Genomic DNA, 14,021 nt, shown 5'->3' with positions numbered 1-14,021 from the left:
AAAACATTCAAGGGGCATGATTTTATTTACTTTTTGTTTTAAAATTTTTATTTATTTGTTTGTTTGTTTGGGGAGAGAGAGAGAGAGAGAGAGAGAGAGAGAGAGAGAGAGAGAAGGGGGAAGAGAGAAAGAGACATCGACTTGTTCCACTCATTCACTGGTTGATTCTTGTACAAGCCCTGACTGGAAATGGAACCTGCAACCTTGGTGTATAGGGATGACACTCTAACCAACTGAGCTGCCCGTCCAGGGCGAGGGGCATGCTTTTCTATGCCCTGTCACCCTGGAGGCCTCCGGTCCAAGGGGTTCATGCCAGTTGTCTTTCCTATATATGTGATCATAGCAAGGCTTTGTCACTCAATTGATTTTATTAACATTTTTCTGAGGGAGATCTGTATCTCCTTCTACCCAGACCCACCACGATGGCACTTAATTCTCTTCAAATCCTGCCCTAGTTGAAATCCAAAAGGAAGTTGTTCCCTTGATGGTTTTAAGCCTTTCAGGAGTTGTTTTCCCCAGCAGCTGTGGGTCCAGGTTATCCAGTCAACCGCGGTATGCTTCACTGAACGATAAATAAGTAACCAGGTCACCAGGGTGGGTACTTACAACGCCCTGGCTTCCCTAAGCGCCCCAGCTCAGCTTCAGGCATTTAAATGCCACAAAAATAAGAGATTTACCACTAATGACAGTCTCTTTGTCCCTAACTCCACCGTGGCTACAGCCTCCTAGCATTTTAATTAGGGCCAACAGAACAGTCCCATTCCAGGCGGAAATCCAATGCTCCCCCGGCTTTATTCGTAGGTGGCTCAGCTAAGAAGACAAATTCTTTTGTTTTTTGCCTTTCATCTGCCGGAAAAAGTGCGAAGAGTGGAGGTATGGGAACTGGGGGAAGGAAGAGGGGCATCCCAGATAAACATTTCTCCACCTAGCTAGCGTGTGTGTGTGTGTGTGTGTGTGTGTGTGTGTGTGTCCATGCGCATGCGTGAGCACACACACACACACGCCTTCCTTTGTTTCCTAACTTCTCTTTGCTAAGTAAGTCTCCACTTTCTGTTTCCAGAACTCCAGATCGGGAACAGTGCTAACGGATCCCATTTATCCTCCTTTTTAGTCCTCCCACCTATCTCTTAAGCCAAAATCATAATCTTCTCATAAAAGGATATTCCCAGAGATGTTGCCTGGGGCAGGTCCCGGATAGACAGTTCCCCTTTCTCCTGACCCAGAGATGTCTGATCAGAAGTGTGGGGCACTCAGGAGAGGCAAACAGGACGCCGAGAGTAAAATGGGGAAGAAGCTGAGAAATTGCAGCTACGTGACAGGAAAGACTGTATTCTGGTGATACTTATGTGACAGGGAAAACGGCTGAAGCCAAAATTCAGCTCCCATGGAGCCCGTTTTTCTGGCTGAACTTCATTACCTAGTATGCATAGAGACACATACTCCACATTTCACACAGAGTCCAAATTGTTGTGTGTTTCCATACAACAGATCAAATATCTTGCTTGGGAAGTCTATTCCATTCATGAATTATCCATCTTAAAAAAAAAAAAAGTTTACTTGATATAGAAGCTAGAATCCAAAATAGCCCCGGGATCTGATTGATAGAAATTAATAAGCTAAGAGAGGCACTTTTTAGAATGGATGAATGAGAAACGGATGGGCAGTTCATTTCTACATTGTCAGATGACACTAAAAAGAAGCAGAGAGCTCTTCATTTTATATAAGCTGGCCACCTCGTTTTCTTCAAGTGGGCACCACTGATCTAGGGCAAAACTGAGTAAGAGGTTTGGGGGAGATTAGAAACAAGAGAAAGGAGACCCACGAACGAGTTTCATTGGGACGAGGGCCTGGCGGAGGACGAGACGTGAGTGGCAGCCACGCAAATGTTGGTCAGTTCTTGTTTCTGAAATACTAATATTTCATTCAAGGATTTTGTAAACATTATTTTCATTCTAAACATTTTAAAATAATTTTGATTTTTAACATTTTTTTTTTAATTAAAAAAATTAAACCTGAATTTCTTTCAACATACCCATTTTTCTTCAAGTCAGCCATTCCACTTTGGTTTGGAGCAGAAGTATTTCACAGGGCCCAAAGTTTTACTCACCATCAGTATAAATGTCAAGGCAGTGAAAAAGGCAAATACCATAGAATTATTATAAAATTCATTCTGACCCCACAGACCCTTTAAAAGGGTCTTGGTAACCCTGGCTGGCTAGCTCAGTGGTAGAGCATCAGCCCAGCATGTGGAAGTCCCAGGTTTGATTCCCAGCCACAGTACATAGAAGAAGTGCCCATCTGCTTCTCCACCCCTCCCCCTTTACTTTCTCTCTGTCTCTCTCTTCCCCTCCCGCAGCCAAGGCTCCATGGAAGCAAAGTTGGCCAGGGCACTGAGGATAGCTCCGTGACCTCAGGTGCTAGAATGGCTCCAGTTACAGAGGAACAACGCCCCAGATGGGCAGAGCAATACCCCCTAGTGGGCGTGCCAGGTGGATCCCAGTCGGGCGCATGCAGGAGTCTAACTGCCTCCCCGCCTCTAACTTCAGAAAAATACAGTAAAAAAAAAAGTCTTGGGAAACCCCATGGAACTGCTGCCTTAAAGGATAAGTTTTGACACTGAGTCAAAACCATGATCCCTAATAAGCTAGGATCCTCAGTCAAACAGGGGTAACAAGTATGGCTATCGCCAGTTAGTTTTGCAAAAATAAGTGGTGAAGAGTTGAAGCAAACTGACTCATCTGTCACATATATAGTTCTGAGCAATCTCTGAGGCTGATGGTAAGGTATGAACAAGAAGTGAAGGAATCTGAATGCTAGGAACATAATCAAAGACCTAAAGGTATGGCCATTTTAGGGCAATTGAGTGGAGAAACACCACCCGCTCCGCCCCACCCCCTCCCTTACCTCCTGCCTCCCAGGAATGAGGGAGCAGAGGAAAAGACAGCCAGGCAGGTAGACCCAGGCGAACATACCGCCAAACATGCCTAAGCTATTTCAAGATCCTGGGTCTGCCTGCCTGGTGTTGAAACTTCCTCCTGACACGTCCTGGCATACAGCCTTGGGCAAGTTCCCGAACCACTGTCTTACCAGCCTCCTCGATGTCATATGCATATAATATTAACACCTTCCTCACATGATTGCGGAAAGGGGACCTGCGGTGATGTACAAAGCACTGAGCACCGTGCCTGAGAAAGTACGATTCAGTAAACATTATCTTCCTCAAGATCAGAATCCTATTTCTGCACTGATTCACTGCCCAGCACTCAGGAACTTTCGCCACATGCATAAATGCTTTATCAGCCCACTGTCTTGCCAGTGGTAGGTGTTCAGTAAAGGTTACTTCCTCCCTCCAGCTACACTGGGAAGCCTGTCTCGACCTGTCATTTCATCCATGCTGCTGTTGAGTGTAGAGGCTTTCTCCCCAACTGGAGGAACCTGATGCCTAAACATGAAAAAGTATATACATTAACGGGCAAACTGGTCCACGACAGTGGAAGTGTTCATTATAAGGTAGAATTACGCTTCATCTTTTTCTAAAATTATTTTGACTGATTTTAAAACCATGTTTGAAAAAAACAAAAGAATTGCTTTTGAAAAATTGAAACTTGCAAAACAGTTGACTCACCGACAGAAAAACTTATCAGCCTTGCTTTTTGTTATTTTCTGTGGCAGATAATAAAATAATGCCCCCCCCCAAAGATGCCCACATCCTAGTGTCCAGAACCTGCGACTATGACACCTTACGTGATGGAAGGGACTGCAGATGTGATTAAGTAAGAACTCTGAGATGGGGAGATTGTGTGGGATTACTCGGGTGGGCCCCAGGTAACCACAGGCGTCCTTCCAAGTGGACAGGAAGGCGGACGTCACTCAGAGGAAGACGGGACTGCAGAACAGGGGCACAGAGAGGTCCCACACTGCTCGCTCTGGAGAGTGACAGGGCCCACGTGTCAAGGAACACGGGTGGACCCCCGGAAGCTGGAGAGTGGAGGGAAACACGCTCTCCCGAGAGCCTCTGGGAGGATGCAGTCCCGACAGCACCTTGGTTTTAGCCCGGTGACATTGCTGTCGCCCTTCTGAACCACAGAACTGTAAACTAATAAAACCGTGTTGTTTAAGCCCCTAGGGTGGTGGTAACTTGTTACAGCAGTAAACAGAAAACTAATACAGCCCCACAGGTTATCCAGGCACCCGTGGTACGCTTCCATGCACGATAAAATAAGTAGCCAGGTTACCAGGGTGAGGACTAGCAACCCGCTGCTTTCACAGAGCTCCCCAGTGCAGCTTCTGGACACTGAAATCCCACACAGCATGCTGCTGGCTGACCGTAATGACAGCGCCTGCTCTCGAAGACGACTGGGGTTCGAGGTTTGGAACACCAGAACACCCGCACTTACCTGGTTTCTCGATTAGAGATGGCTGCCGGTCCCCACTCTGAGGGACATTCATTTCTACTCGTAAGGAGTTTAGGATTTAGGTGTTGAGTAAATTGTAATTCCCATCCTACTGGATAAATAAATATGCAGGTCAACCGCCAGGGACAAGGGTGAAAAGCTGGAAATGGTCCAGAACACATAAATCCTTCCAGATGCTTATGTTAACAAAAACTACTGGCAGAACTGAGCCAGATGAGGTCGGTGCCTGCTTCCCCCTACGAAGCCAGCACTCCAGGGCTCTGGAGCCGGTCAAGCAGCAGCCTGGCAGCCTTACCCACCTCCCACGGAAAAGGGAAGGCTCATCGGGGGCCGAGCACAGACCTGCGCCAGACCCTTCTCAGCCTCCCAACTGTCCCACCTGTTTCTTTAGGAGGTGGTGACGCGTTGGCCCAGGGCGTGTCATCTTCAAACTGAACCCAGCTGCTGATGGCCAGGGCCAGGTTGGGTGGGGGCTGCTGCTGCTCAGGGGTCCCAGGAGGAGAGGCCGCTTCAGAGATGAGGCCCATCTTCTCCGAGGAGTCATCGTGCTCCGAGTGGGAAAGGTCCTGAGAGCCTCCGTCCGCCGCCTGGTTCTCCCCGGAGGAGCTCTCGGACTGACCTGAGGACGATGAGCACCCCGGGAGGTGCTCCTCGGTGGCCCCTGGAACAAGACACCAGAGAACACCATCACATCAGGGGAAGAGGGCCACTCTTCAGAAGGGTCTCATGGTGAAAACACAAAGGACGGGCCAGGGGTGATCACGGGACTCACCGTTACAGAGTGTGAGGGGAAAGCAACAGCCCAGCCCATCTGCCTCCAGGCTAAAGGAAGGGTTCCCTAATAAAGTGTGAAACGGTCACCTCAGCACGACCACAGCCGTGTCTGGACAGGCTGGGACCCGGGAAGCCCGGTTCACTACTCTTATCCCAGAATCTACTCCAGTGCTTGGGGCTCACAAACAAAGATGCCTACAGAGGCCAAGCAAGGACTATAACTGAGTTGGAGGAGAGAAGAAAAGGCAATAGGGACTGGTGGCGAGTGTGGCTGAATGGGAGAGCGTCTGTGAGGAACAGAGACGTTTCAATTCAAACTTCAAACTCCGAGCAGCGCGAACAGCACACGTCTGCGAGCGGCCCCGTGCAGGCTCTGCGCCGACCATCAGCTGGAGGCGGCGGAGGCTCTTCCCCCGTTTCGCTTTATTGGTCCGGGAACATGTAACAGCTTTCAGATCATTTTCTTTTTAAAGCACTCTATCCTGCTTGTGGTGGTGGTTACACAAATCTATACACGAAAAGCTCATCAACTTATATCAAGAGTGATCAATTTTACTGGATGAAAACTTCAAGGAAAAAAAAAAAACACCTCAAACTAGCCAAATGAACTTACAAAATAGCATTTAGATTAACATTGTCCAAAAAATAAATTAAAAAGGGAGCCACATATGTAACGTTAAATGTTCCAGTAGCCACAGAAATGAAGTAACAAGAAATAGGCAAAACTCCTTTTAATAATATATCTGTATGTTGAAAATGTATAGTCCCAACATGTAGCTGATATAAAGATGGTTCACGAGTGTTTTAACTCGTACTAGGTCTGAAAACGACGGGTAGCCTTCACTCACAGCACCACGTAAGGCAGGCTTCAGGGACTGGGCGGCCACGCGGCTGCCAGCCTGGGGGCACCTGTGAGCTCACGCTGTCCAGGGGCGGCCGACCAGGCTGCGCTGATTTCAGGTAGCAAGGGCAGCGGCAGTGCAAAAGAACCCACTGACGCGACCCTGCAAATATCCCTCGTATCCCACCCACCTTGACCTTCGTCCCTGACCACCAGTTCCCGTCTCCGCACTTGACACTAGAATGCATTTCATCCGCACCAGCACCGGGAGGTAGGCACTGAATTACCCCTGCTGCACAGACAAACCACCAGCGCACAGCGATGTCAGATCAACATCTATCCGGGGGCACATCGCTCATCTGTGATGGAGCCAGGATTTGAGCACAAGCAATCTGGCTCTACGGCCTGTCACTCTTAACAACTTCAAAAACGGAGAAAATCCAAATTGCTCTTGGGAGTAACAACCAAAAAGGCTGAGTGGAAAGTACGTTGTAAATATAAAGTGTATGCTCCTTGGAAGAAAGCAGTCAATACTTCTGGGGTTCCCAGGCCTTCATTTGGGGCCCTGACATTCCCAAGAGCCTTCCTCCAGGTTTCTAAGGCAAAGAATCTGCATCCCAGGAAAGTGACAGACTAGCTCTTTTTTTCTATATGAAGATCCCACCCAAAGAAAAATTAAGTAGAAGCCGTAACAAGCAGGTGTGGTTCTTCGCCAATCCTTTCACTTAGGAAATAAATGAAAGCGCTCCTTACCCTCAGAAGAGACGGGAAAGAGTGGATCCTCGTTGAAGGAGACCCACTCCGACTGCTGGCTCGCGATCACATGGTCCAAGGTCGTCATGCTAGGAAGGCGCTGGTCATCTTCAGACTGCTGGTCTCAGGCAGTCCCCAGAGTACTGTCTGGGGCGGGGTTAGAGGAGGGTAGCGTGGCGGACGTGGGCCTGGGGTCCGCTGTGGTGGGCTTGCGGAAGGCAGCGCTCAGCAGGTGGAGAGATTAGTCCCTCTTGCCTTTGGTTAATCTGCCAAGCAGAAACCTGTTTTAAAAAAATAATGAAAATTTAAAAAGGACACCATCGCATTCTACGCAATCAGCACAGGGCTAAGGCTTTCTACACTGCACACCAGGAGGTCTGGGGGCTTCCCCTGGCCCTGCTTCTCTGTGCTCCTGTCTTTCCCCCGCTTCTCATAGGGAAATACTTGCCTTTAGCATCAAAATTTCTGCCTGAGCCTTCATATCAGATTTGTAAATAACCACACAAATTTCAGCAATTAGATCCTCCCATTTCCCCAATTACTATATTTTGAAAATACTTCTAACTATAATATAATGGCATCAGTGTAAAACAAATATTAAAATTGTTCAAAGTACTTTCCCCAAATGGGGAAGTAAAAGCGCATTCTTTCCTCTGCCGGCGCAGCTTCTTGCCTTAGGCACGCAGCCTTCTGCAAGCCTGATTTATACCGCTGGCAGAGTCCCAGCCGTCTCCAGATGGTGTCTCCAGGCACTGTTTACCCATCAAGAAAAATAGAAATGGAGTCATTTTGTTCGTTTGGCATAAAGGGGTAGGGCATATCTGCTTTAGTGAAAAATGTGAGTGAAACACAGTTTTATTCTAGGCCAATGTGAATTAGTGCGTGTATGTCTAGCCTTGACCGACACTGCAGTTATGTTCTATGTGGATAGAAGAGCACTTAAGGAACTTATCATTTTGTTTGTGGCATTTTAATGCCCTTTTACAACTTGAATCTGGTTCTTGTTCTTATAATGACTTAATAAAATCTGAATTAGTGCCAAATTAATGTGTTTCTTCCAAAGAGTTCCTATCTACATTGCACAATATTAGATCTCATTAACTCACTACTCACTATATTCATTTTAGTCTAGAACTGCACTCATTGCCTTCTAACCGATGCAAAATAAAAAGAAAATGTTGAGGCCTGACCAGGCGGTGGCGCAGTGGATAGAGCGTCGGACTGGGATGCGAAGATTCAGGTTCGAGACCCCGAGGTCGCCAGCTCCAGCGCAGGTTTGTCTGGTTTGAGCAAAAGCTCACCAGCTTGGACCCAAGGTCGCTGGCTCGAGCAAGGGGTTACTCGGTCTGCTGAAGGCCCGCGGTCAGGGCACATATGAGAAAGCAATCAATGAACAACTAAGTTGTTGTAACAAAAAACTAATGATTGATGCTTCTCATCTTTCTCCATTCCCGTCTGTCTGTCCCTGACTATCCCTCTCTCTGACTCTCTCTTGTCTCTGTAAAACAAACAAACAAACAAAACAAAACAAAATGTCGAGGAAATTTTATTATAGATTACTATCTGTCGCAAACAGTCTATGCTGGGGAAAATCACAGAGAAATATTCATCGCTTTTGCTTTCTTGGTCATTAAAAGTTAGTTTTGTTGTATGATACTGCCTAAAAACAACAAGCGTTTGTACAGAATTTATAAGTTTCAGAAACATATTTACATACCCTAATTCACTTGATTCAGTAGTCATTTTAGTTGGGTAAAACAAGTATCAATATTCTTTCACAGATGAAGAAACCTAGTCTGAGATAAATGATTTATCTGAACACTTCTGTTATTTCCAAGTTCTTATTTGGTTCCTAAGTTCCTAAGATGTTTCCTCCAGGTTTTTCTAAGTGAAAGAATTCACATATCCCAGGATAGTGACAAATTAACACTCCCCCCCCCCCCATAAGATCCCACCCAAAGAATAAGCAAGCAGAGGCCATATCAAACAGGTGTGTTAGATGCAGCAAACTAAGACGTGATAGATGCAACCCTAGAACCCAGGTCTTTTGGTGCCAAAATACTCACTCTAATCTTTAAGTCACCGCCACAAAAAGGTACTAGGGAATATGTAAAAACTATCACCCAACTGGAGCAATTTACAAACCTCTATTACAATGAAACCATAATGAAATGATCTGTGAAACGCCTCATGTGGAAATCTGCCAGGGTACTCAAGAAGAACAGAGAACACAAAGCCCCAAAATCTCTCTTCCAAGTCCCTCTCCTGAGATCCTCACCAGCCATGGGCCAGACATGTGCAAACCGTCCGGAGAGCGCTGTGTTCCGAACCAGATCTCCCAAAGAATCACGCAGAGCCCAGGCCCAGAGAGCTGACTCCACAGGCCTCTCCCATCAAGCCTTTCTCAAGCCCAGTCAAATGTTCGAGTCACTCAATGTGGTAATGGCTGCAGGCCAAGATAAGACAGTAAAACTGAAGAGTCAGGTGCCTCCTCTCTCAACAACAGCACCGTGTAACCAGGTCCAAGAACAACAAAAGAGCCACAACACATGTCCATGTGCAGGCACACCAGCATCAGGCTCAGTGGGGAAAACATCCTGCAGACCCTGGGATGGGGAGTCCGCCGAAATTCACAGGGCGACTGGGGGTGGGGGAGGGGCTTGGGGAAGAAGAGAAGGAAAGGGGTGAAAAGGATTGAAGGGAACACTTGAAAATATTAGAACTTAAAGGATTTAAAGACCAGTATGTCAGCTCTCAAGTTTTACAGATGAGAAAACTGAGGCCCGGGGAAATGAGGGTTGGAAATGGAGACTGAGCACATGGGCCCAGGAGTTAGACTGTCTGAACTTCTGTCAGTCCTCAGCTCACCCCTGAACAGCGATAACAAAGCTCACTTAATAACCCTAAGGATTAAGTCGGACAATATCCACTAGCGCTTAGTACTGGGGGTAACACACCCTCTGTACCAATGACAAAAATAGCAGGGGACCTCAGCGAGGGCTTACTATGCGCCAGGACCCATTCCAAGCGTTTTCTTAATGTCAGCTGCAGGATCACTGCTGTGGTTAAACGACTCCCCCAAAGTCACACAGGTCGTTAGTGGAAGTCTGGGACTAGAATGCAAACTTCATGAAACCATCCCATTCCTTTTATTTACACATTCTAGTTTTGGTGAGCTCCTTTTCCAGTCATTCTTAGAGCAGTTCTTCTAGATGCTAAGGGGAGTCAAGCACTCAACCTCCTTTTTACAGATTCAGGGCCCGTTCTGGAGGAAGAACAAAGACTGCTAATCAAAAAGTAGAAATAAAAGAAGAGCCCCTAAAATCTGTCTACCCGCTTAGAACCATGAATCTCAGATCCAGACATAGGCTGGTTAGAGATGATTAGTCGGCCCACGCCTGGAGGAACAGTTCATTACAGACAACCCCCATTACAAGCCCGTGAAACGGATCCTAGGTATTTGCCACGATATAGCTGCATTATCTGATCAGCACCAGACACCGGACCTTGGAGACTGCTGTGCCAGCAGCCAGCAACCACAGAGGAGCCCAATAATTGCAAGGCCAAGTTCACACTGGAGCTGGTTTCTCTGTAAAAACCTCACCCCATTTTTAGATTGTGAATCATAAAGTAAGACTCAGAATCACCACAAATGAGCAGTGACTCAGTACCAGCAGCAGAGCTGACCAAGAGACACCAAACCTTTCATTGAAGTCTCCTGGTTGCCATGTCAGAGCGGAGCTTCTTTCTCAGCATCCCTTACACACTAAAATGTTGGGGTAGAGAATGCAGTTGGCTGATAGGATGGGAGTCAGAAATAGATCTGTCTACTGCCCATCCTGTCATATGCGTTCCTGAGCCTGTGTGCTTAGAAATGCACCAGGCACCGTATGAGATAGTGCACCCTCAAGAAGTCTGCAATCTAGCTGGGGAGATGAGGATACACAGAAGAGCAAACACAAGCAATCCAGGAATAACTGCCTGGTGGAGGGTACACTGGAAACGCTGTTTAGCCACTGAGAGATCTGCAAGGGCTGCAAATATAAGGGCCTGGTCAAGTTTCTTGGATTTGAAGGACATCCTTCGTTCTGGACTTCTGGAAGGGAAGAGTAAGGATCTCCTTGAGACTGAGGATCAGAATTAAGTGAAGATTAAGAGTTAGATATTGGCCTGACCTGTGGTGGCGCAGTAGGTAAACCGTCGGCCTGGAACATTGAGGTCACCGGTTCAAAACCCCGGGCTTGCCTGGTCCAGGCACATATGGGAGTTGATGCTTCCTGCTCCTCCCCCTCTTCCCTCTCTCTCTCTCTCTCTCTCTCTCTCTGTCTGTCTCCTCCCTCTAAAATGAATAAACTAAAAAAAAAATATTTTTTTAAAGAGTTAGATCTTTGTGGGGCTTCTTTCTGGGCCAGTGAAAAGGGCAGTCTGATCAGAGCTAAGATGTCTACTGAGGAAATGTGGGGACAAAGAATTGATGGCCTTAACAGCTCAGAAGAAGAGTTCATTGGGAGAGGGGAAGCTGCTGAAGGTTTAAGACTGGAGAGAGACTCAAGAAATGTGCCTAGAGGAGATTAACTCTCCTCAGTCTCGACTGAGCAGAAGTTTGGTGATGGAAGCTATCGGACACAACAGGACCTCGGTGTGACCCCAAAATCAAGGGTCAGCATCAACAGGAACATATACTGGGTACTCTGTGCAGAGGGCTCAAGAAAGAACAGAATAGTATCACTGGCATCCAGTAGCTTATGGTAGATTGCAGGGAAGTATGACAGCAACAAAAAACAATAACACAATAGGCTTTGTAAACTACTGACAGCTTTATCCATCAAAACACTAACAGAAGCCTGACAGTGGATAGAGCGTTGATCTGAGACACTGAGGTCCCAGGTTCAAAATCCCAAGGTCGCTGCCTTGAGCACAGGCTCATGTGACTTGAGAATGAACATACCAGCTTGAGCACGGATCGCTGAAATGACCCCATGGTCACTAGATTGAAGCCCAAGGTTGCTGGTTTGATCAAGGGGCCACTGGCTCAGCTTGAGTCCTGAACCCCCATCAAAGCACATATGAGAAGTAATCAATGAACAGCTAAAGGGCCATACTGCGAGTTGATGTTTCTCATCTCTCTCCCTTCCTGTCTCTCTTTCTCTTACTCTAAAAAATAAAATAAAACAAACAAAAACCCCCCACTAACAACAGAGTAAGAACTTTAAAAGAGTACTGAAGGCTTGAGCAGTAGGTGGTCATGAGCTACACCTTAAACCAGGGGTCCCCAAACTTTTTACACAGGGGGCCAGTTCACTGTCCCTCAGACCATTGGAGGGCCGGACTATAAAAAAAACTATGAACAAATCCCTATGCACACTGCACATATCTTATTTTAAAGTAAAAAAACAAAACGGGAACAAATATAACATTTAAAATAAAGAACAAGTAAATTTAAATCAACAAACTGACCAGTATTTCAATGGGAACTATGCTCCTCTCACTGACCACCAATGAAAGAGGTGCCCCTTCTGGAAGTGTGGTGGGGGCCAGATAAATGGCCTCAGGGGGCCGCATGTGGCCCGCGGGCCGTAGTTTGAGGACCCCTGCCTTAAACTGAAAAGGAGGGCTCTGGGCAGAGTGAGGGGTGAAGGTGTCTTAAAAGGGGGCCCAGGCATGGCAGGTCTAGGTGAAAGAGGGTGGGAGTGGTATTGAATGCACTGGAAAAGGAGGGGTTGGAACAGTGACAGCTGTAAATTTCATAATGAGTTTGAACACTTGAAACTACCCTCTCCATCCCTACTGCCAATACCTTGCTTCAGCCCTTCGTTGTCTCTCTCATTCAGATAATTACTAGCCTCCCATCAACCTCCTTGCCTTCAGCTTGTCCCTTTCAACCTGCTACCCAAACTACTGTGCCACAGTGGTCTTCTTCAAACTTGAAAATGCCCATGCCACGACTCAGCCTAAAAATGCCTCAGTGGCTCCTCACGCCTTAGACTCCTTTCTATACTTCATGTTAGCCAGAATCTGTTTCTTACAACCAAGAACTCTGATATACGGTACTTTTCCTTGACTCCCACTAATCCCACTTGCCTTTATCTCTCATGTTTTCTGTATGCTGACAGTATCTAACCCACTGTACTTTATCAAATTATAATGAGCTTGTTTGCTGATGTGTATATCTGCTAATTAGCCCATGAGCTCCCTTACGGAAAGGGACTGGGTCTTTTTCCTTGTGGATGTTTCCAACTCTAAGAATAGAGTTGGAAATTTTGTAAATGTGGAATTTTGTAAATGTTTATGGAAGTAATGGTTGAATGATTAAATTAATGAATAAACAAATAAACTTGTTTTACCATGTAGTAGGTAGCCTCTTCAGGTCTTTTGAGCCAGTAAATGTTTTAGGAAGATCAATTTAAACATTATGCATAAGATAGCTGGAGAGACGATCTGGATATAGGCAATATGTCCATTCTTCCTCTTCGATCTAAAAAACTGTGCTATCCAATTCCAATATAGTAGCCACTAAACACAAGTAACTATCATATTAAAATGTGGCAACTCCAAATCTGAGTTGTTCTTTAACTATAAAATACATGCCAGATTTCAAAAAAGTACAAATGTATAAAATAATCAACAGATTATTTTCTTTAAATGGCAATATTTTGAATATATTGGGTTATATAAAATATATTGTTAAAATCAGTTTCACCTGTTTCTTTTAACTTCTTAATGGGGCAACTAGAAAATTTAAACTAATACATAAGTGGTTTGCACTATATTTCCAGTGGACAGCATTGCTCTTTAAAAATGTCCATTTATTTATGCCTGACCAGGCGGTGGTGCAGTGGACAGAACGAAGGACTGGGATGTGGAGGACCCAGGTTCGAGACCCCGAGGTCGCCAGCTTGAGCGCAGGCTCCTCTGGTTTGAGCAAAAGCTCACTAGCTTGGACCCCAACATCACTGGCCTGAGCAAGGGGTTACTCGGTCTGCTGAAGGCCCGCAGTCAAGGCACATATGAGAAAGCAATCAATGAACAGCTAAGGTCTCTCAATGAAAAACTGATGATTGATGCTTCTCATCTCTCTCCATTCCTGTCTGTCTGTTCCTGTCTATCCCTCTCTCTGACTCTTTCTCTCTGTCCCTGTAAAAAAAAAAAGTCCATTTAAAAAACCTTATTTATTGACTTTAGAGAGAAAGGAAGAGAGAGACAGACAGAAACATCTGCACCGACTGGGGATCCAACCA

At 46.1% G+C, this 14,021-nt stretch overlaps 1 protein-coding gene across 2 annotated transcripts in view; it reads right to left on the bottom strand.

The window, feature by feature from the left end:
- STON2 (stonin 2) overlaps positions 1-14,021 on the bottom strand; it is a 153,873-nt gene that overhangs the window by 109,786 nt on the left and 30,066 nt on the right. For both annotated transcript variants that reach the window (XM_066342514.1, XM_066342515.1), the window contains exons 2-3: positions 6,784-7,064; positions 4,795-5,076 (exon numbers count right to left, since the gene is read on the bottom strand). In XM_066342514.1, the coding sequence (XP_066198611.1) occupies positions 4,795-5,076; positions 6,784-6,871 (370 nt within the window). In that variant the 5' untranslated portion in view covers positions 6,872-7,064. The remainder of the gene's footprint in view (positions 1-4,794; positions 5,077-6,783; positions 7,065-14,021) is intronic.

This window comes from Saccopteryx leptura, chromosome 6 (genome assembly GCF_036850995.1).
Source record: "Saccopteryx leptura isolate mSacLep1 chromosome 6, mSacLep1_pri_phased_curated, whole genome shotgun sequence".
Taxonomy (NCBI): Eukaryota; Metazoa; Chordata; class Mammalia; order Chiroptera; family Emballonuridae; genus Saccopteryx; species Saccopteryx leptura.
Note: the sequence above shows the minus strand (reverse complement) of the source record. Positions and strands in the feature narration are given on the sequence as shown.